The sequence below is a fragment of the Ranitomeya variabilis genome, chromosome 6 (assembly GCF_051348905.1).
Source record: "Ranitomeya variabilis isolate aRanVar5 chromosome 6, aRanVar5.hap1, whole genome shotgun sequence".
NCBI lineage: Eukaryota > Metazoa > Chordata > Amphibia > Anura > Dendrobatidae > Ranitomeya > Ranitomeya variabilis.
In genome coordinates this window covers 415,126,853-415,150,252 of record NC_135237.1, presented here as the reverse complement: position 1 = coordinate 415,150,252, position 23,400 = coordinate 415,126,853, and the positions used below count along the sequence as shown (strand labels likewise).

The 23,400-nt window shown below is 41.5% G+C and overlaps 1 protein-coding gene across 4 annotated transcripts in view; it reads right to left on the bottom strand.

The window, feature by feature from the left end:
* Positions 1–23,400, bottom strand: part of DLGAP1 (DLG associated protein 1) — an 814,983-nt gene that overhangs the window by 13,509 nt on the left and 778,074 nt on the right. For 3 of the 4 annotated variants that reach the window (XM_077270299.1, XM_077270301.1, XM_077270300.1), the window contains 2 exons: positions 11,635–11,726; positions 8,999–9,151 (listed from right to left, as the gene is read on the bottom strand). In XM_077270299.1, the coding sequence (XP_077126414.1) occupies positions 8,999–9,151; positions 11,635–11,726 (245 nt within the window). Of the gene's footprint in view, positions 1–8,374; positions 8,706–8,998; positions 9,152–11,634; positions 11,727–23,400 lie in introns of those variants that run through there. The other variant, XM_077270302.1, reaches the window with a different exon arrangement.

Here is a 23,400-nt window from a genome sequence, read left to right as displayed (position 1 = left end):
TACTTGGGAATGTGAGTTGTTAACATGTGAAAAGCAAAGCAATAAGGTTGGTATGAGAGAAGCTAATTAATATTTGTAGAAGCCAATGGTGTGAAATTAGGACTTGAATGAAGTCACAAGATGAGTGGACCAAAAAGTTCCAAAGATGATCTGCACAAGTTCTTTGACTAGCTTTGATATACCAAGTTATCAAAACATTTACAAAATTTACATGAGATCATATAGGAGTTTAAGCAAAGGAATCCATTTTAGATTGATGAAGCGGATTCATCAGACTGTTTCCACCAGAAATCTTTGGGTACATTTGAAATGCCTTTACATGCTGTGACTTTTGGCATTTCATGCCACCTCCACTACCATTTTGAAAAGTGGGCAGAGCTTAGAGGGAGCGCTCACGGCAGAGTACGGCTTGACAAATATATCATAATTTACACCACAGAAGTGGTGTAAGTCAAGACAGGAATGTATTCCAGTCAATGACTGAAGTATATGTCTCATGCTGGCATACAGCAGCTTAAAGATCCACCAAATTAATTAAAGGAAATCTGTCAGCATGATTTACTGTAACAACCCAAACTATTTATATGCCCATTTAGCTCTTTTATAAGTTGTGTGACTTCAGGCAAAAGAGCCTTCAGTCAAGCAGGAGGAGAAGGCCGTAGGCAGGGAATAGAGCTGAAGTGGCAAAGGCTTCAGATCTACAAAGAGTAGAGCTGTAGCAAACCTGAAGAGTAAAGCTTGGCGTCTGTACCTACTGTTCGTGCACGGACACCGAACACGAACTTCACCAGGAAGTCCGTGTTATTGTTTGGATTCGCCCCCCACCCGAATACCAGGTATTGGTATTCACCGGCTTCCTTATATGGTATTCTTTCAAATAAAGGACTTTATATTGGCTGTGTGTTTATTTACAATATAACTATAGGATTAGTAATGGATAGGTGTCTTCTAGATGCCTCTCCATTACTAAGCCATGAGCTTGATGTCACTTGACAATACAAAGGTGACATCAACCCCACAAATATTAACCCCACTTGCCACCGCTACAGGGCAAGTGGGAAGAGCCGGGCAAAGCGCCAGAATTGGTGCATATAAAAGATGCGCCTTTTCTGGGCGACTGCAGGCTGATGTTTTTAGGCTTGGGGGAGACAATCTCAATGGCCCCTTACCAGCCTGACAATACCACCCCCAGCTGTCACCTTTAGCAAGACTGGTTGTCAAAAAATGGGGGGACCCACATTGTTTTATTTAATTATGTATTTTACAGAAACAGTGGGGAGACCCCTCTATTCTTGATAATCAACCTTGCTAACGCTGGCAGCTGAGGGTTGCAACTCCCAGCTGTGAGTTTTGCCTGGCTGGTTTTCAAAAATACAGTGGAACCCAGGCCATTAAAAAAAATGAATTATTTAGAGTGCAGGAGTTAGCTGATGAATACTCCCATCAGCTGCTCCTGCTTTTGCTGTTATTAGCGGCAGCAGGCACAGGCTGATGGCAGCAGTAGTCTCATCAGCCCACGCCAGTGACAGGAGGTAAACTTTATACCTCCGATCATAGCTGTGGGTTCACACTGGCATTTGACAGAGTGGAAACCGCAGCTGTCTGACCGGCGGTAATGATTTTACCTGATTTTTCTGCCGATCAGAAGCAGTGTTTGCTGCGCTATCAAGCACATGATAGCGTGGCAAACACTGGATTTCAGGCACCCCATGCAAGGGAATGGGGTCCAGGTTCGGGAACTGTTCTGGTACCCAAATCCAAACGTTTTTTAACTGTTCGGCTGAACCCGCCGGACCCAAACATTCAGGTGTCCGCCCATCTCTAACAAAGAGTTTTATAGCCTCATTTTCATATTCGTTCATTTATTTATTTATTTTTCTCACATACTGTATATAGTGCTATTAATAGTGCTTGTCTACAATCCCCAGCCCACAAACTTGCACACCCTCGCAGAAATCTTAAACACCTTGATCTACACTCACTCTCTGAATCCCTCCTCCCTCTCACAGACATATGTTCCCTACACAATGCGGATGACGCTGCTGCTCTATATAACAACACAATAGCTGCAGCTTTGGAATCTCTTGCCCCTCTCACACATAGCAAAGCTCGCAAAATCAACAGACAACCCTGGCACACCAGCCTGACCAAAGAACTGAGGCAAGCTTTCAGGGCTGCTGAGCGGAGATGGAAAAGATCCCACTCCAACGAGCACTTCATCGCATTCAAACAGTCCCTCACTACTTTCAAGACCACACTCGCCACTGCAAAACAAACCTACTTCTCATCTCTCATATCCTCCCTGTCTCATAACCCTAAACAGTTATTCAACACCTTCAACTTTCTCCTCCGTCCCCCAGCACCTCCTCCCTCCCCACTCATCTCAGCTGAAGACTTTGCCTCATTTTTCAAGCAGAAGATTGAGAACATCAGCGACAGTTTTAGTCGACAACCCCCAGAGCCCTTCCTCCCAACTATCCTGCCCTCCACCTCCAAAACCAACTTCTCCACCATTACAGAACATCCACTCTCCACTCTACTCTCCAAAATCGCATCTCACCACCTGTGGACTTGACCTGATCCCTTCCCACTTCATCCCAAACCTCGCCACAGTCTTCATCCCAACTCTAACCCATCTCTTCAACCTATCACTAACAACTGGTGTTTTCCCCTCAAGCTTTAAACATGCCTCAATCACACCTATCCTCAAAAAGCCCTCTCTTGACTCATCCTCTGTATCTAGCTATCGCCCTATATCACTTCTCCCCTATGCCTCAAAACTACTGGAACCACACATCCATCTTGAACTGTCCTCCCATCTATCTTCCTGCTCCCTCTTCGACCGCTTGCAATCAGGCTTCCGGTCATCCCACTTCACTGAAACTGCCCTAACTAAGGTCACCAATGACCTATTAACCGCCAAGAGCAAGCGACACTACTCTATCCTCCTCCTCCTGGATTTGTCCTCTGCCTTTGACACAGTGGACCATTCCCTATTACTACAGACCCTCTCATCCCTTGGCATCACAGACTTGGCCCTATCCTGGATCTCGTCATACCTAACTGACCGAACATTTACACACCACCACCTCACCTCACCCTCTATCTGTCGGAGTCCCGCAAGGTTCAGTTCTAGGGCCCCTGCTCTTCTCCATTTACACTTTGGGCCTGGGACAGCTCATAGAATCTCACGGTTTTCAGTATCATCTCTATGCTGATGACACACAGATCTACATCTCTGGACCAGATATCACCACCCTACTAATCCGAATCCCTCAATGTCTATCTGCTATTTCATATTTCTTCTCCACTAGATTTCTAAAACTTAACATGGACAAAACAGAATTCATTGTCTTTCCCCCATCTCACACGACCCCCCCAACGAACCTATCCATTACAGTAAACGGCTGCCCACTCTCCCCTGTCCCACAAGCTCGCTGCCTCGGGGTAATCCTTGACACTGATCTCTCCTTCAAACCGCATATCTAAGCCCTTTGCATTTCCTGCCGCCTTAAACTCAAAAATATTTCACGGATCGGTACATTCCTAAACCAAGAATCTGCAAAAACCCTAGTCCATGCCCTCATCATCTCCCGCCTCGACTACTGTAACCTCCTGCTCTGTGACCTCCCCTCTAACACTCTCGCACCCCTCCAATCTATTCTAAACTCTGCTGCTCGACTAATCCACCTGTGCCCCCGCTATTCCCCGGCCTCTCCCTTCTGTCAATCCCTTCACTGGCTCCCCATTACCCAGAGACTCCAGTACAAAAGCCTAACCATGACATACAAAGCCATCCACAACCTGTCTCCTCCATACATCTGTGACCTCGTCTCCCAGTACTTTCCTGCACGCAACCTCCGATCCTCACAAGATCTCCTTCTCTACTCCCCTCTTATCTCCTCTTCCCACAATCGCATACAAGATTTCTCTCGCGCATCACCCCTACTCTGGAACTCTCTACCACAACACATCAGACTCTCATCTACCATCGAAACCTTCAAAAAGAACCTGAAGACCCATCTCTTCCGGCAAGCCTACAACCTGCAGTAACCACCGATCGACCAAACCACTGCACGACCAGCTCTATCCTCACCTACTGTATTCTCACCCATCCCTTGTAGATTGTGAGTCCTCGCGGGCAGGGTCCTCTCTCCTCCTGTACCAGCTGTGACTTGTATTGTTCATGATTATTGTACTTGTTTTTATTATGTATACCCCTCCTCACATGTAATGCGCCATGGAATAAAAGGCGCTATAATAATAAATAATAATAATAATAATGATAATTAATTCCACAGAACTTTACAGATATTGTCATCACTGTCCCCAATGGGGCTACAATCTAGATTACCTAGAAAGTGGAGTACCCGTAGCAAATCCACACAAACACGGGGAGAACATACAAACTAACGCTGATTTCTCCATAGCTGAGGAACGGACTGGCCATGTAAAGTTATTGCTGGACTTGTCTTTAAAAGAGCTACATGTATATATAAATAGTTTGGGGGAGGGCGAAACCCTGCTGAAAGATTCCTTTTAACAGAAGCACTCCGCTTAACGTTTTTATCCTTTTAATATATTGCAATCATCATATTATGTAGCACTGTGTACGTACAATTGCTCGTTTTGCTTTTCTACCCAGTAGATTTTTTTTCTTTCTCTGCTCTATGTAGAAACCGGAAGGCTCTTTTCCCTGCAAAAATCATTCCCCTCTTCAACTCCTGACCCAGCTGCTCCCTCTGCCAGGGACTTTTTCAGTGACAGATGAGTCATAGACAGCAAATTGACCTCCTGTTTCAACATAGAACTAAGGCTACGTTCACATTTGCGGTCAGCGCCGCAGCGTCGGGCGCCACAGCGGCGCCGCATGCGTCATGCGCCCCTATACTTAACATGGGGGCGCATGGACATGCGTTGTGCTGCGTTTTGCGCCGCATGGCCGCAAGCGTTGGACGCAAGAAACGCTTCAAGTTGCATTTTTTTTGCGTCCAACTTGCGGGCAAAAACGACGCATGCGGCGCAAAACGCAGCGTTTTAGCGTGCGTTTTGCCGCGTTTTTGTTTGCGTTGTGCGCTGCGGCGCCGACGCTGCGGCGCACAACGCAAATGTGAACGTAGCCTTAGAAGGATTCAGGTAGTCTGTTCTTAATCACGTGATGTCATAGTCCTAATAGAAAAAAGAAAAATTAGCTGGGTAGAAAGGCAAAATGAGCAATTGTAAGTACACAGTGCAATATAATATGATGACTGCAATATATTAACAGGATAAAAATGCTAATGGGAGAGGGCTTCTTTAATTAATTTGGTGCCTTGATGAATTAAATCCATAGTCTTTAAACCAGATCCTGTACAGTATATTGCATTTGGGAAAAACTGCCCATATATAATATAAATATCAGCCAAATCTGCCAAGTTCACAAATACTGACATACTAATGCGAGTTGGCTAGTATGACTGTACCCCCCCAACTAGCAATGGATTATCTCTCCTTAATATGAACATGCATAGCTTTAGTCTTTTTTATCAGCTAACTTATATGTATGGCCAGCTATTCTCTCAAAATTGTTACTGTAGCTGAGCAAAAGGGCACAGTCCATTATCAGCAGCAAAATTCTTAAAACAGCTTTGGGCTATATTACAGAATGTAACTTAGGTGTACTCTAAGATACGTAATAAAAAGTATTTAGCAAAGTTAATCAAATGTTTATGTAGACATCATCATGGCCATAGGGTTTTATTAGCCTGTCGGAGGCCAAGAGCATGTCCTTTTGTTTCTAACTGGCCCCTATACACATATAATATACCGCTTATAAAAGAGGATGGAATAGCGTGGTTTAATGCTATTTCACTCAACAGAATCCAGTAAAAGATATATATAGTAAAGAGAATCTGACACCAGGTTTCTGCTACTTAATCTGAGAGCAGTGTAATGTAGGGGCAGAGACTTTGATTCCAGTGAATTGTCACTTACTAGTCTGAATAGTATAGTTCTCATAAAATCATTGTTTTATCAGCAGGAGTTTATCACTAGAGGACTACTTGGCTTGCTGCCAGGTAGTCCAACCATTCCCCAACTGCTGATTGACAAGTTGCTGTCTATGCACAATGTACACAGAGAGCTGTCAATCAGTGGTGCGTGCAGGATTATACAGAGTTCAGCTTTCAGAAAACTGGTGGATCTGCAGCAGATAAAAGTTTTTAATCTAAACTGCAGTAAGCAGCCCAGTAAGTGACATATCACTGGGATCATTGTCTCTCGTTTTACATCATGCACAAACCTAGTGACAGATTCCCTTTAAATATGTAACATTGTTTTTTACAATGAGATCTTAGAGGTTACAAATATTACTAAATAGCATGGTCATATGCTAGAAGGGAGTGAGAGGCATTGTACTCAATGTGGAGAGGGGATGAATCGATCGTCTCAGGGGAGACAGAGAAAGCAGGCTATAAAAAAGGAAGAAAGCGTAAAAAGGAAATGTGTGCAGGATAGAAGCTGTTCCTCATTTCCAGCCTATATTACTGAGAGAGATACTCCAACAGGAGAAACAGCTGAAATTTGAATTAAGGTGCAAACTGCTTATCAGGACATATGAGACTGAATGAAAGAATGAAGATTGCAAACTGAAACAATTTTATTAACTAAAGTTATACTACTATATATTTGCTTTGTAAATAAATATGGTTATATTTTAAAGATCTTATATAATTCTAAATATCTACGATCAGATATGAGGTTCGGACAAACAAATTGTAATCTCTTCTTATAAGTTATACAACTTATTCTTGGCCCATAGCAAGATTCACTTAGTTGTTAATGTAGCTTATAGTGTTAAATGAATAGTACGTATATATCCGAGTATATATATGCCATTATAATAGTGGTTGCAAGTCGTCCACTAAAATGTAAAGTGTAACCTTGCTGTAGTCCTGAGGCATAATAACATGGCTACCACATATTGTTAGAGCAATGACATTTATATTCCTGAAGACCACAAGGATTCCAGATTTTTGTGACCCAGCAATCAGAAAAACTGGAATAGACTTGAGAAACAGGTTGCACAGATCCCTTCATTTCGTTGTTTTCTCAATATCCATCATGAGAGTCTGCTCTCTGCATCCTGTCATTTCCACATTTAATGGATGTGATAAGTTTGTATTCTCCGTTTCTCTTTGGCCGTATAGGCTCTGTTCACACCACATGTTTGGTATTTGATTAATGCATTCCCTAAACATAAAAATGTATGCCAATTTATAACAGTCTAATTCTGTAAGCTTCTATATGACCAACATTTGGCAACAGCGTGTATGTTTAGCTCAAATGTAGTGTTTTTAAAGTAATGTAGCCTGCTACACCATTCTGCACCACAAAAGCAAACCCACCACAAAACGGTGGACCCAAACAGAGCATTGGGTTTTCATATCGCTCCATAGTTGACGTTGGGATGAAGAAAGTTTAAGTTTGCACCTCTTTAAATTAAAACAAAATGCAAAAACAATAAATAAACAAACCAAAAGTCTTTTTAATAGAAAAAAAGAAGAAACCTATTTCCCTGTGTTTTGGGACAATTGTGGTGTGAACAAAACCAAATATTGTAAAAGAGACCACAGAAATTAGAAGGTTTGCCGATTTAATTAATGAAAGGTTCTGGCTTTCCAAGTTTATTGGTCTCAGTTGTTTCTTTGGGTCTTTATTCTTCCGGAGTTTCTTTTTAGTGCCAACCTACTGAATCACTTCTGGAGCTTTGTTTTACATTAAACTAAATTAATTGCTTCTACAGTAAGCTAAAACCTAGTTAGATGCTGCCTACTTACAGTGAAACTTCTTTTCCAAACTTAGAGCACCTTTAAAGGGAACTTATCACCAGGTTTTTCCCATATGAAGTAGGGCCTGCACCTATAAGCCCTCCTTTATAGTATTCTAGAATTCTGTTTATACGTCCCCAATCCATTCTCCATAAAACAAAAAATAGCTTTTATTATACTCACCTACGACGCGGTTTGCTCCAATGGGCTCGCTGGTCTTGATTCGACATCTCTTCATTTCTTGCAACCGCCATCCTCCTTCTTGCTTTGTATGGATGACGGGTCCTTTTCGCAAGAAAAGAGGGGGTAATGGACCAAGATCAGCAATGCCCATCGGACCGGACCTCACTGTTGATGAGTGTCATAAAAGCTATTTTTTGATTTATGGAGAGCAGATTGGGGACATATAGCCAGCATTCTAGAATACTGTAACAGAGGACTTACATGTGCTGGCCCTTCTTTTTATGGGAGAAATCTGGTGACAGGTTCCCTTTAAATTCACCCAAAATTGTCATAATTACAATAGTAATCCTATACACCACCTAATCTGATAGGTTTCACAAATTTATTGGCGGATCTCAGACAGTCATCCGTTGATGCCCAGCAGGGAGCTTGTTAAAGGGTGATCAAAAATAAAAGGTTCAGACCTCATCAGATCGGCATCTGAAGTGAATGTTTTACAATCGGCAAATGATTCATTTTGTAGGGAAAATATTAAAATATTACCTGAGAATGAAAACCCCACCAAAAAGATATAAATAATTACGCACAATAAGTTAAAAGGTTTATTGTGTCCTAGTTTTGAAGGATGGCAGAGGTTCCTTTGCAGTTTTTGTTGCTGATTTTTGTAGTTCAGTAGCGTTTTCTGTGCTTCCTTAATTTTCTTGGTAGCACCTCCTAGAATGTGCAAGTAAATTGATGATTGCTCTTTACACCGAAATATACCGCAAGCCTATTTTTTTTTTTAACAGAATAGAATGCCATTGCAAACAATTCATTTCAGCCATACTGAGAAGTACAGCTCTGGGGATTGAGCCTTGTTCTGTATGTCAGTCAGGGCTCAATCCTACCAGTGCACAACAGGTTACAGGATCCCTATGTTGCATTCTGCTAATATAGGATACAGTTCAAAGTTGTCATTTATTGTAGTGCATACTATACAGCAATATGCTTTGGTATACATTACTTACCTTTTTATCTATAGAGTCCATCTTTTTCCAGTTATTGGCCTTAAACTGATGAAGTTCATCAAATTTCATACTAATGTTTTCTATTGACAATTGTAGCATATCCCAGAACCCAGCTAAATCCTGAGAAGTAGGTCTTGGGTGTGCATTAGGATTCTGCCAGATACAAACACAATAGAGATTATATGGCTACTTTTCTATGGCACATTTGTTAACTTTTACTTTATAAAATTGGCAGCTATATGTAATTCTAAAACATTTTACTGAAAAATGAAATATACAATCTAATTAGGCTATAGGGATTATCCTATGGATAGAGCACATGGACATCATGAAGGGTAGGCATCCTCATTTTGACTCCATCTTTATGAGCCAGAATGCTATGATAGATCCAAAATGTGTATACTTTCCATGATAAGCCATTAAAGAAGCTCTCCCATCTTAATATACTTAAATCATCATATTATATAGCAATGTGTACTTACTATTGCTCATTTTACCTTTCAACCCAGCTAATTCTTCTCTTTTCACTGCATTATTTAGAAACAGGAACTCTCTTGTCCCTGCATTAATCATTCCAATCTTCAACTTCTGATCCAGCTGCTCCTTCCTACACCCCCCTCGCCAGGGACTCTTGCAGTGACTTATGACTCATACAGGGAAAATTAACCTCTTGTTTCTACACAGAGCTTAGAAGAATTCAACTAGTCTGGTTTTAATCATGTGATGTCATAAGCCTAATGGAAAACAGAAGAATTAGCTGGGTAGAAAGGCAAAATGAGCAATTGTAAGTACACAGTGCAATATAATATGATGATTGCAATATATTAAGAGGATACAAATTTTGATAGGAGTATAATCCATTCAATAGTATAGGTAAAAAATAGAAAATCAGGGCCCTCACCACAGCTTCACTTCATTCTATTTATTATTGCAGGAACATCAGAACGTGGGTGAATAGTATCCTATGGCTGTTTCACACTGTATCTCGCTTTGTCAGGTCATCCTGTACTACTCCTATACTATTGATTGGAATATTGAACTCTTATATGAACTGATACTCCCTAAAATTAGATGATGTCAGAGAGTGAGGAATCGGACATTTTGTATTTAAACACTCAATCCTTTTTCCTTTGAGAAGCTTCCACTAGAGATGTCTGACAGCATCTAAAGCTGGTCATACACAAGAGATAACGGTCGGCCAAACGTTCGTTCAGCAGACAGCTGTCTCTCCCTGATCCAAACTACATGAGCGTTTGAGTGTTCATGTGCTTTCAACAAGGAGATAGGGGAAGCCTCTACCCGACTCCTCTAGTTTTATCTCACCTGAAAAATCGACTTTCATTTAATGTGTTTGGGTCCTTGACTCTCCTTTCTAATTATGGAGCACATGCATGCTCAGTTGAACAGAGCAGACATGTCTATGATGGAGGAGGAGTCAGGGTCAGGAGAGATAGTTATCAGCTACAAGAGCATTAGTCAGCAGCTCTCGGATGCATATGGATGCTTTAAAGAGAACCTGTAATCAAGGTAATTCATATTAAACACAGGGTATGTCCATTACGCTGTTATACTGGTTTATACATACATTCAGTGAAGAAATCTGTGATCTGCTGGCAGTCTTCAGTGAAGTGATGCCAGTGCCGGCGCATGCTTAGATCGAGATCTCGGCTTGACAGTGACCTGAAATCTCAATCTGCGCATGCGCCAGCACCAATTCCATTTTCCTGAAGAAAAATCTGTGCAAGTGCTGCCCGAAGCTATGACAGCGAAGGTGGAAAATGTATATCAAGAAGAGGATAAAGACACCAGAGACAGTGGAGGGGCCATGGCAGAGCCAAAAACCCTGTTCACAGTCCTACCTCACAGTCCCACCACGATACACAAAGACCAAAACTTCCAAAGATGGTTTTAAAACAACCAGGCTGTGGATTTCTTCACTCGATGTGTGTATTAAATCAGTATTACAGCGCCAACATGGCATCGCTTTAGGTCAATATGCATAACCCTGGTGACAGGTTCTCTTTAAAGATGCACTGACTGAAGCTTATCCTCCTAACAACATAAATGGCAAAGCATTATCTATCTGCCCAGTTTACCAAGGTGCCCTTGGGAGGAAAGACATCCATTCCAAAAATGTAAACTGAAGTTGGAGTCATTGCTAAGCTGCTGCACTATTTTCCCATTTCAAAATCATATATGACAGATGTGAGGCGAAGAAGAGTAATTCCAGCAATTACTGGGATTTAGGTCATCAGAAGTGCTAATACCTAATAACTGGAGAGGCATGTTATGTCAGTGCACTGGCGGAATAGAGTTACTCTTGCCAGCACCGGAGTGAGCATGTCTGGGCAAATGTACATATGGAAACACAAACAATGTGCTGTATGCAATACAAGTCATTGATGTTTGCCAGGGAATTGTAATGAGGGGGATAAGAAACAGGAAAACTCTGTAACTTTAGAACATGTCGAACCAGACACAATAAAAGAGAACAGAAAATTCCCAAAGAATAGGCATGCCAGGTCAGCTGCTTATATTTAGCCATAATTTATTATGTCTTTTTTTGTAAGAAATTCAATACATATAGGAAGCAATATATTGGTGCTGTTATTGTATTGGATATGGATCTTACATACCAGATTTTCCTCGCAAAGCTCTCGGAACTGGTAGAATTTCTGTGACATCAGGAGCTGGGCACAGCCAACCGCACCTCGAATCTTCTCTAAAACTACAAGAATACAGAGAACAGTTTACATTCCTTACATAAGGTGACGGGCCGGTCATTGAGTAGTGTCTATGTGACAAGCGTGGACAGGAGCATATACTTGTGGCTACAGGTTGGTTGCGGAAAGTATAAATATCACTGCCAGGTAGCTGCACTTTGGAGCAGACATGTTAATTGACAGTGCAATGGTTCTAGATCACACTGCCTATATTATGGAGGTGTAGCCAGAAAGTAGATACTTAATCATCATGAATTTCAAGGTTTTTTTTTACCATAGCATTCAAAAAAGCATGATTACTGGAGATCCAATCTCTGGAGATCCTGAGATGGAGACCAAAGTCCCTGTGTAAATCGTGTGGTAATATGCATGTGTGACCTCCACTCCTTTCACTTTTATGAGACTGGCAGAAATAGCCCCATAGAAAAACTTGTAGGTAAAGAGGCTCCATTTCAATGATCCAAAAATACTAAATATTCCAAGGAAACATCACAAAAATAATGTATTTTTAGGTCTCCTAAATATTCTACACCTACATGAGAATATTGGGAAGATTAAAAGAATTTCTAGAGTTTATTATAATACAGGAAATCAGTTTCCACAAATTAAACTTGGTTTAGGGCCTCCTTATATTATCCTTTACATATTCTGACTAAAAGCTAATATTATTACAGCAATACACCAAACATGTCATACTTTGTAATCATTAATATTACCCAAGATAATAAATATCTTTGTGCCTGTGCTAGCTAGTAGAATGATAAAATAAAAATAAAGGTCATAGGAATAGTGCATTCTGTGCATAAATATATGATTCTTCAGATGTTGTGATGAATTTGCCCTATGTAGAGACCTAAGGAGTTTCAAAAGCTTGCCATTTGTCATCACATTTTCAGTTAGACTTTAAACCACTGAGGATTCAGAATTTTTACATTGTGCATATCCAGATATACTGTATATAGTATATATTGGAGAAAAGAAGGAGCTAAAGGAAGGAAAGAAAAGAAGAAAGGTGTGACGCTGGTCACAACCCACGGACGGGCCGTGAGTCAGTGAAGTCAGTCGTTCCGGGGTCAATACCAAAAGAGCACAAAGTAAACCAAGGGAAAATACGAAGTCGTAAGTCAGATCACATGCCAGGGTCAGAATACCAGAGAAATAGTGGATAAGCAAATAGGCAATAACAAGTTGGTAGTCAGAACATGGTCCAAAGGTCAGCAGCAGAATATCAGATGCAAAGGGGCAATAACAAACGGGTAGTCTGAACACGGTCTAAAGGTCAGCAACAAAAGAAGATCAGAACTTACAGCCCAGAGATCAGGTGAACACACACCAGAGAGGACAAGCTTAGAACAAGCTTTGACTGGCAGTGATCTGGGCCAGACAGCACACCTAAATAACAGGGCAATTACCAAGAACAGGGAGCACCTGTGGAAATCTCTGCACCTACCAGTCTCAGATAGGTCCATTGAGCTATCAATCAAAGCACTGACAGCTCAGCACGCCTCAGCACAGGATAGGATGACAGAGCTGACCATCACAGAGTCCCAGACACTCTGAGCAGAGGAATCATGACAGTACCCCCTCTTCAAGGGGGCCACCAGACCCCCAGGATTCCCAGGAAATCTACAATGAAAATCTCCAACCAAACGATCAGCCTTCACGGAATGAACCAGAACCCAGGATCTCTCCTCGGGCCCGTATCCCCTCCAGTGAATAAGATATTGGAAGGAATTTCAGACCCTTCCAGAATCCACGATCCTCTGCACCTCATACTCCAAACCTCTGTCCACAGAGACTGGAGGAGGGGAAGAGACAGACAACATGGAAGAACAAACCTATTTTTCAGGGATCTGTGAAAAACATTTGGGACATGAGGGGACTGTGGAAGCTTTAATCTAAAGGCAACTGGATTTACTACCTCCAGAATCTCGTACGGGCCAATGAATTTTGGACCCAACTTTGCTGAAGGTACTTTTAGTATAGTATTCTTGGATGATAACCAAACTTTATCCCCATCTCTGAAAGTAGCACCCGCCGAACGTTTCCTATTGGCCTTACGTTTTTGCCAAAACTGAGCCACCTCAATATTCCTCTGAACCTCCCTCCAAACATCCCCGAGTGTCTGAATGGTCACCTCCACTCCAAGGCATCCAGAACTCATCCTAGAGAATTCACCAAAATGAGGATGAAAACCATAATTACATAAAAAAGGAGAGGTCCCAGTGGACTGATTGACCCAACTGTTAAAGGCGAACTCAGCAAGAGGCAAAAATGAAGACTAGTCCTCCTGTTGAGCCACCACAAAGCATCTTAAAATTTGCTCTAGCGATTGATTCGTCCTCTGTCTCACCGTTGGTTTCAGGTTGATAAGAAGAGGAAAATGACAAATCAATTCCTGGCTTCTTACAAAATGCCCTCCAGAATTTAGAGACAAATTGCACCCCTCTATCAGATACAATGTTTAAAGGAATGCCATGCAATCTTACCACATGATTGACAAATAATCTGGAAAGTGTTTCAGCATTAGGTAACCCAGATAATGGAATAAAGTGAGCTAGTTTACTGAATCGGTCAACCACCACCCAAATAACCGTTTTTACACCAGATAAAGGCAAATCCATAATGAAATCCATGGACAAATTCCTAGAGGAACAATGGAGTATGGAGGTTCTGGAGGAGAAACTGAATCAAGGCTGCGTGACAAAGCGTCACTCCTAACATTCTTAGTCCCCGGTCTGAACGTGATGGAAAAATTTAATCTAGAGAAACATAAGGATCATCTGGTCTGTCTAAATGTGACGCTAGTCACAACTCATGGACAGGCTGTGAGTTTGCGAAGTCAGACATTCTGGGGTCAATACTAGAAGAGCATGAAGTAAATCAAGGGAAAATACGAAATAGTAAGTCCGGTTACATGCCAGGGTCAGAATACTAGAGAAATAGCGGAAAAGCAAATGGGCAATAACAAGCCGGTAGTCAGAACACGGACCAAAGGTCAGCAGCAGAATATCAGATGCAAAGGGGCAATAACAAACGGATAGTCTAAACTCAGTCCAAAGGTCAGCAGCAGAAGAAGATCAGAACTTGCAGCACAGAGATCAGGTGAACACACACCAGAGAGGACAAGCTTAGAACAAGCTTTGACTGGCAGTGATCTGGGCCAGACAGCTCAACTAAATAACAGGGCAATTACCCAGAACAGGAAGCACTTGTGGAAATCTCTGCACCTACCAGTCTCAGATAGGTCCGCCGAGCTGTCAATCAAAGCAATGACAGCTCAGTATGCCCCAGCAAAGGATAGGATGACAGAATTGTCTATCACTGAGTCCCAGACACTGAGCAGAGGAATTGTAACAAAAGGAAAGAAAAAGGGTAGGAAGGAGGGAGGGAGGGATGGAAGGAAGGAAAGAAAGAAAGGGAAGGATGGAAAAAGGGAGGGAAGTAAGTAAGCAAAAAGGGAAGGAAGTAGGGAGGGAAGAGAAGAAAGGAAAGAAGGAGGGAGGGAAAGAAAAGAAAGAAAGAAAGAAAGAAAGAAAGAAAGAAAGAAAGAAAGAAAGAAAGAAAGAAAAGAGAAAGAAATGGAAGGAGGGAGGAAAGGAAGTAAAGAAAAAGGGAAGGAAGGATGGGAGGAAGTAAGAGAGGGCGGGAAGAAGGGAGGGAAGAAGGAAGAAAGGGTGGGTGGGAGGGAAGGAAAAAGAAAGGAAGGAAGGAGTACCATATAATATTGGATACAATAGAACGAAGGCAGGCAGCACTCATGAGAAAGGCTCACCATTGTTTTTCTTCTGGAGTCGAAATGTTGCATTTAAAATGTGTCAACAAAGTGCCCTGACTTTTTTCACACTTTATTTGCAGTGCCGCCTGCCTTCTTTATATTTTAGATAGATTTTATATAAAATAATTTAAAGTGCTTTAAAAAATGCAGCATTTCAACTAGAAAGCAACCTGTCAGTCGATTCATGCTATCCAAACCACAGGTAACATGATTCGCATTTCAGAGAAAATATAGTTTAAAGTACTGATTGGGGTCCACAGTCAAAGACGAGACCGGCTTCACCCTTAGCCGGCTTCTCCCCGCCAGACATGTGAACAGCCGTGTAGACTATGATGGTTATTTACGGTATTCTGTGCACAAAAAACTTGGATAGAACATTTATGTGAATTACAGATGTCTGAATAAGGCATGAGCAAAAAAGCCTAATGTGAATGAGGCCTAACCTATACAGCACTGGCAAAAATTAAGAGACCACTGCAAAATGTTCAGTTTGTCTGATTTTTCTCTTTATAGGTATATTTTTTAGTAAAATGTAAATTGTTTTTTATTCTATAAACTAGAGACAACATGTCTCCGAAGTTCCAAGCATTACCTTTTGTATTTATTTTCTGAAAATGAGAAATTGTCAAAATAAAAAATAAAAAAATTCATTACTTGCAGACCTCAAATAATGCAAAAAAAAAAACAAGTTCATAATCTTTTAGAAACAACAATAGAAATGTTTTAAGTCAGGAAGAGTTCATAAATCAATATTTTGTGGAATAACCATGATTTTTAATCACAGCTTTCATGCGTCTTGGCATGCTTTCCACCAGTCTTTCACACTGCTTTTGGGTGACCTTATGCCACTCCTGGTACAAAAATTTAAGCAGTTCTTCTTTGTTTGATGACTTGTGACTATCCATCTTCCTCTTGATTACATTCCAGAGGTTTTCAATGGGGTTCAGGTCTGGAGATTGGGCTTACCATGACAGGGATTTGATGTGGTGGTCCTTCATCCACATCTTTATTAACCTAGCTGTGTGGCATGGTGCATTGTCCTGCTGGAAAAAAACAGTCCTCAGAGTTGGGGAACATTGCCTGAGCAGAAGGAATCAACTGTTTTTCCAGGATAACCTTGTATGCGACTTGACTCATATGTCCTTTGCAAATATTAACCTGCGAAAATTCCAGCTTTGCTGAAGCATCCCCAGATCATCACCGATCCTCCACCAAATTTCACAGTGGGTGCAAGACACTGTGGCTTGTGCGCCTCTCCAGGTCTCCGTCTAACCATTAGATGACCAGGTGTTGATCTGGCCATGCTTCAGTAAGGCTGGAATTGGGCAGGTTAATCTTTGCGAAGGAAGTATGATTCAAGCTGCATACAAGATTATCCTGGAAAAACAGTTGATTCCTTCTGCTCAGGCAATGTTCACCAACTCTGAAGACTGGTTTTTCCAGCAGGACAATGCACCATGCCACACAGCTAGGTTAATCAAGGTGTGAATGAAGGACCACCACATCAAATCTCTGTTATGGCCAGCCCAATCTCCAGACCTGAACCCCATTCAAAACCTCTTGATTGTAATCAAGTGGAAGATGGATAGTCACAAGTCATCTAACAAAGAAGAACTGCTTACATTTTTGTACCAGGAGTGGCATAATATCACACATAAGCAGTGTGAAGGACTGGTAGAAAGCATGCCAAGACGCATGAAAGCAGTGATTAAAAATCATAGTTATTCCACAAAATATTGATTTCTGAACTCTTCCTGACTTAAAACATGAGTACTGTTGTTTCTAAATGATTATGAACTTGTTTTTTTTTGCATTATTTGAGGTCTGCATGCAATGTATTGTTTTGTTATTTTGACCATTTCTCATTTTCAGAAAATAAATACAAAATTTAGTCCTTGGAACTTCGGAGACATGTTGTCAGTAGTTTATAGAATAAAAGAACAATTTACATTTTACTCAAAAATATACCTACAAAGAGAAAAATCCGACAAACTGAACATTTTGCAGTGGCCTCTTAATTTTTGCCAGAGCCGTATATACTGATGTAAGAGATGACACTTTCTGTAAAATGCTGCAGAATATATTGCTGCTGTACAAGCAACAAAAAAATAAATACCAGCTGACTTTTCTGCTGAGGAACCTTTATTGTTGCATGTGGTCACAAGTGTGATCATAAATGAATGTGCACCTGTAGGATCACTCAGAAAGCCATTTCTTCTTCTACAGCAGCAATTAGATTAAAGAAGGACATAATTGATTCCTTACTTTGTGAACTGTATGGGATAACAGCAGAAAAGGAATGGTATCTGGTTAAGCATTGTCAGTAAATCTGCCCGGCTGCGCTGTTACTAGGAAGCTAATAATGTCAAGAATGCTTTTATCTTTGCAAGTCTGAACTGACTGCTGTGCTTTCAAGACAGACAGAAGGCTCTTCAGTCTCCATGTAAAGGAAGGTGAGCGCCTCATCTGCCGCCTAAGATTTACACTGGCCAGTAACTTTCTATATGGATCCTCAGTGTTCAGTCTTTGTTATCAGTCCCTGATGTCAAAAGCATTTTTTTCCCTTTTTAAATCAGCAGAAATATTTATCAAATATTCTATTTCCCCCATGAATGAAGTGGAAATATTTGTCACTGGCATCTCTTGACTACATATGTCTCGCAGACGTAGAGTTTGTAGCCTGGAATACTAACTATTGAGTTTACCAAGCAGCAGTTTAGCTGCCAGTGAGATAATGGCGCCCAGATCCCCGCAGTGTTCCAGGCTGTTGTCAGGTTGTAATGAGCTGGCTCCATGAAGCAGCTGTTTCACACAAGGCCTGCTTTGTCCTACAGAGGCCTGGATCATTTTACGGGGAGTGGCCAGGCTTCATGTGTGCTGCAGCAGACAGATTGAATACAATGCAGATTTTCTGTAGCCGGACCCTCTAGTAAAACTGCACTCCAATTACTCAAAGAAGTGGGTTAGCTGGGGTTTTAGTTGTAACAAAAAACTTCCATACATCTTCTGTAGAAAACACAAGTCCAACGCTACTGTAAAAGCCAATTTATCGCCTGAACTTTGAGCACATCTGCAAAATGTTCACCTAGTAACATCAGTGTATTATGGAGGGTGGAGGTTGTAAATGATGGAGCCGTTCAATCCTGTCATAGAAATCACGGCTCCCTACCAGGTGCAGTTAAAGGGTTACTCCAAGAATCACATTATTTGTCACAAGACAATAACTGCACACTTATTGTTAATATACAGACTTAGCCCAACACAAAGTATCTATTTAGCACTTTTGTGTCTTTTTTTCATCTCCTTCTGCCTTTCTGTGCATCAAGCAGAATGGGCTGTACTATTATCTACTAAAGCTACATTTCTCAGCAGCACTTGCTTCTCCTCAGTGCTTCAGACCCCTCCTCCCTCTCCTGTGTGCTCCCGACTATCCCCACGTCTCTGAGTTATAATTGAGCTGATCTAAGTATTGAAATTACTTAATGCTTCTATTGCCCAATCTACCGCAGGTGTCTATACAGTACCTGCCCAACATGTTACGTTCCTGTGCGGTCGGCGGGTTCGTTAAAATGCCGCATGCGGACGCATCCGCATACAACGCATATCCCTGTGTACCCAATGTTAAAGATAGGATGACGCAGGATGCATGCGGAAGTAGGCAGAGCTTAAGGGAGGATGTACGAAGCCATACACAGGCCAGCCAAACGCAAGTGTGAAACCAGCCTGAGAGAGACTGCACTGCGCATGTTCATCCATGAGCTGCAACTACTAAAGTGAGGTTCCAGTGCAACTGAAGAGCAAATTTTGCCATAGGTGTATGGTGGTGATATGTGCAAAATAGGGCAAATTTTCAATTTTGTTTTATTGGCATACATATATATGTACATTATTATAAGCGCACATTGTGATTTTGGGAGTACCCTTTTAATTACTTTAATATTAATATCTACTTCCTTAATTCAGGTGCATTGAGACATCTGAAGTTCTCATACATACACTATGATATCAGCATTTGTTTTATAAGTTTGTATTGGACCATATATATTATTTAGCTATCAGTTGCTTATTGTTCACATTTTATTTTGTTTACTACTCTTTATACTTGCGTTCTCACAAATGCCACTCTAACTCCCGAAAAGCTTTTATTTATCCAAAATATCAATAAATTGTAACTTTTGCTAAATTGTTAACAGATAATTTTGCAAAACCATCAACTTTTAAAATTATTTTGTATTATGACCATTTATTATAAATTACAGTAGATGTTTGTTAGAAAGTCAGATGGTTTGCCAAAGTGACCGTGATATCGGAGATGAACATTGACATAGAAAACCCCTTTAACAAAATTCTGAAGGGGCAAGAGTATTCTGTATTCAGCTTCCTTCTCATTGTCTATAAACCCCAGCCACAAGTCTTCATGTCTAATGCTAGTGTGATACCTCAGCCGAACTGTACGTGATGGTTTCCGGAGGACCACCCAGTGAGAAGAGGTAAAATATCTCGTGGCTTAATATGATAAATAATGCTTGTACTGCACAAGTTCCTGAGTTTTGATGTAGACAGACCACATGTTTCTAAATGCTTTAACTCCTGTAGTGTAATGGGAATGGAAAAAAGGTTCCTGCTAACAATGCAGAGTAAATGTCTTTCAGCTATGAAAACGTCATAGGGGGCTTTAAAGACAGATTACTAACATATGTATCCAGTTACATCCAGACACCCACCCTGACACCGTGCATTGTATAAACACCAAATCCCACAGTCCCATGATCATGGCTTATGTATGTCAAATCATCATATAGAATATATATAAACTAGAATGACCCCGCAATGATTACATTAATAAAGTAGTCTGGTCTGTTTGTACGTAGACATAAATAGACAATGATATACTAATGCATCGCCTTACACCAAATAAAAGCCATAATATGCCCAAGTATTAGACATACAGAAATAAAGCTTCTGCTACCATGGGTTGTAATACAGCAAGAAGCTGCAGGTAAGATCCGAATTATCTTAAAGAGCTGGTTTTAAGTGTAAAGAGGTGTTGACAAGAGTTTAGTCCAGAGCTAGATGTCTCAGACCTAAGGCTCCAGTTGACAGATGGTGCTGGAGTAATGTGGGACAAGCAGAACGGAATTCCATTAGGAGGAAACAGTCAGTGGTGTCAGAGGGCAGTGATAATCATTAGGGCTGTAAAAGAAGGTAAGAAGGAGACTTGTGGGACACATGCCAAGATGAAGTGTCAGCCCCTGACAGTGTTATGTCTTTTCATGGTGAGTAGAGCTGTTCTTGGCCAGTGCTATAAACTAGCTAGACATGTGCAGGAAATGTCATTAGTTAAGATGTGAAAGCATCAGGGCATTGGGCTATGTATACACTGCGTATCACAATCTTGTTTTCTATAGACGCAATTTTAGGAATAGTTGTGGCTCTGCTTCTTTAAGAATCAGCCAATTTATCTTGCAGTAATAGCATACCTCACGTAACCTCCGGTCCTCCCTAGTTCTCTCCTCCGCACTTATTCATTCCTCACTCAGTTGCCTCCAAAACTTCTCCCGAATATTTATTTATTTATTTTATTTATATTTCTCAGTTATATAGTACCATAAATTCCACAGCACTTTACAGACCTTATCTTCAGTGTCCCCAATGGGGCTCACAATCTAAATTTCCTGTAAGTATTTATTTGGAGTGTGGAAGAAAACCGGAGAACCCGGAAAAAACCCACGCAAACACAGGGAGAACATACAAACTCCTTGGAGATTTTGTCCTTGGTTGAATTTGAACCCAGGACCCCAGGGCAGCAAGGCTGCAGTGCTGACCAGTGAATATCCACCTTCCTCTAGAATTCTGTGCCCTAACATGTCTGATTATCCACCAAATTCGGATGCTTCAGACGGAAACTGAAAACCCATCTCTTAAAGAAAACTTACAACCTGCAATGACCACGCTACTACCTCCACACCACCGGAGCTACTGTGACCCCCAACCTACTGTCTCCTTCCCCACCATCCTGTAGAATGTAAGCCCTCAAGGGCAGGGTACTCTCCCCTCTGTAGTAGTCTGTCATTGTTAGTTTGCTTACTGTGATATCTGTAATTTGTATGTAGCCCCTTCTCATGTACAGCACCATGGAATCAATAGTGCTATATAAATAAATAATGATAATGGAAGCAGTGTAGTCATTATCATTACCAAGCAGTGATAAGATGCGAGGGAAAATATAAGAAATCACACTTGAGCCTCATTCAGACATCCATTTTTTTCTTGTGTGTGAAAAATCAGAAAGATTTTATCATTGTTTGGTCTGTTTCATCGGACCTGTTGAAGCGCAGGAGCGCGAAACAGCTGTCGTCCCTCCACTGCATCTCCCTGCCATGCTCTGTTTTTTATCGTAAAGCCACTTCAATAAAGACCGGACTTGAACACACGGATGGTGAGTGCTCTCTCTTTTCTTCTATGGATTCATTTGGTCTGTTTCTGTCTGTTTTTACCATTATAGTGTAAGGGGTCACATAGACTGTTTTATACCCCAAGCACGTCCCGTTTAAACGTTGTTAAATGTTGCTAACTGTATATGTTTTAATACCTTATGCTGCTATGTATATTGTGCTGTAGTTTAGGGTAAGTGCATTACCTCAAGGTGGACACTACATTAGTGTACATAGTTTACATAGGAGGAGTCTACTGTGGGATAAGATAGTGATCATTTCCTGTATTTAGGCAGTAGGGCCTGAGAGCCCAGACAGCTTAGAAGGACCAGGGAGCCCAAGGCATCCTGTAGGGCTTTAAAGCTCGGGACAATGCAGTGACTCCGCAATGTTCAAGATTAAGAGCCCAGTTGGTCCAGGGTCGGATAGTGGCCAAAGGTTTTAGCAGAAGTGAGAGCAGCAGTGACAGCAGAAGTCACAGTAGAACAGAGACGTAGGTCACTCCAAGATGTGGCAGCTTACTACGTGGGCAGATGCCCTTATGTCTGGTGTGAAATGGACAGGGGAGCTCCTGAAAGTAGTTAAGCCAGACAGGGAGGACGCTGCAGTACCGAATGGGTCGGTACGTCCCGGGGACACCCTGGGAGTAATAAGGGAAGACACAGGAAAAGCGACGGATCCATACTGTGTGGAAACTTATGACATCGCTTGTAACTGAAATGGACCTACTATGTACTGAAGCAAGTAAATTCTTTATTGTTGAGTTGGACCCAGACTCTGTCTCTTTTTGTATAACAACACCACCAGCAGAACTTCAGCCACCCAGATAGGACCCTGATGGTGCAGAAGGTGTAGTCAAAGATACGCTGCAAAGGGGACATTGTTTTCATGTGACAGGAAAAAGTGGAAGCTTTTCTTAATCATTAAATAGTAAAAATAGACAGCACTCGGATACAATGTGCATAGCATCCTTGTGCTGTCTGTCTTTTTCACATAGCCATAGATTTGGCCTCACAAGTTTAATCCCAGCTTTCTTGCGAACGCTTGGTGAACAGACCCATAGTGTAAAGGTGAACTGTTTGTGGAACCTGGTAACTCTTATTAGGGCTTCAGCACAGATTCTGTGCTAGCCATTTCACCTAGTAGGTCTCAGGTGTACCCTAGACTTAATTCTCTAACCCCTTTACAGGGATCTGGAGTTATATCAGGGACTCATGTTGAAATCTACATCAATGGATTAGCTGTCGCTGCTGGAGCGAGGTGGTAAAAGAAAGTTGGCTAACTGTGTCAAAACCAAAGAGGGCAGATATTGAACAGAATCAGCAAGTAGAAATGAGGGCAGGAGGTAGCTGAGATCAGAACTAGGAGGATGGAGTCAGAGGCAGAATAGCCAGGTAAACAGAGGTGTGAGTCAGTCCAGGGTCAACGACAGGTGACAAATAAGCAGGGTCAGATAGCTGGAATAAC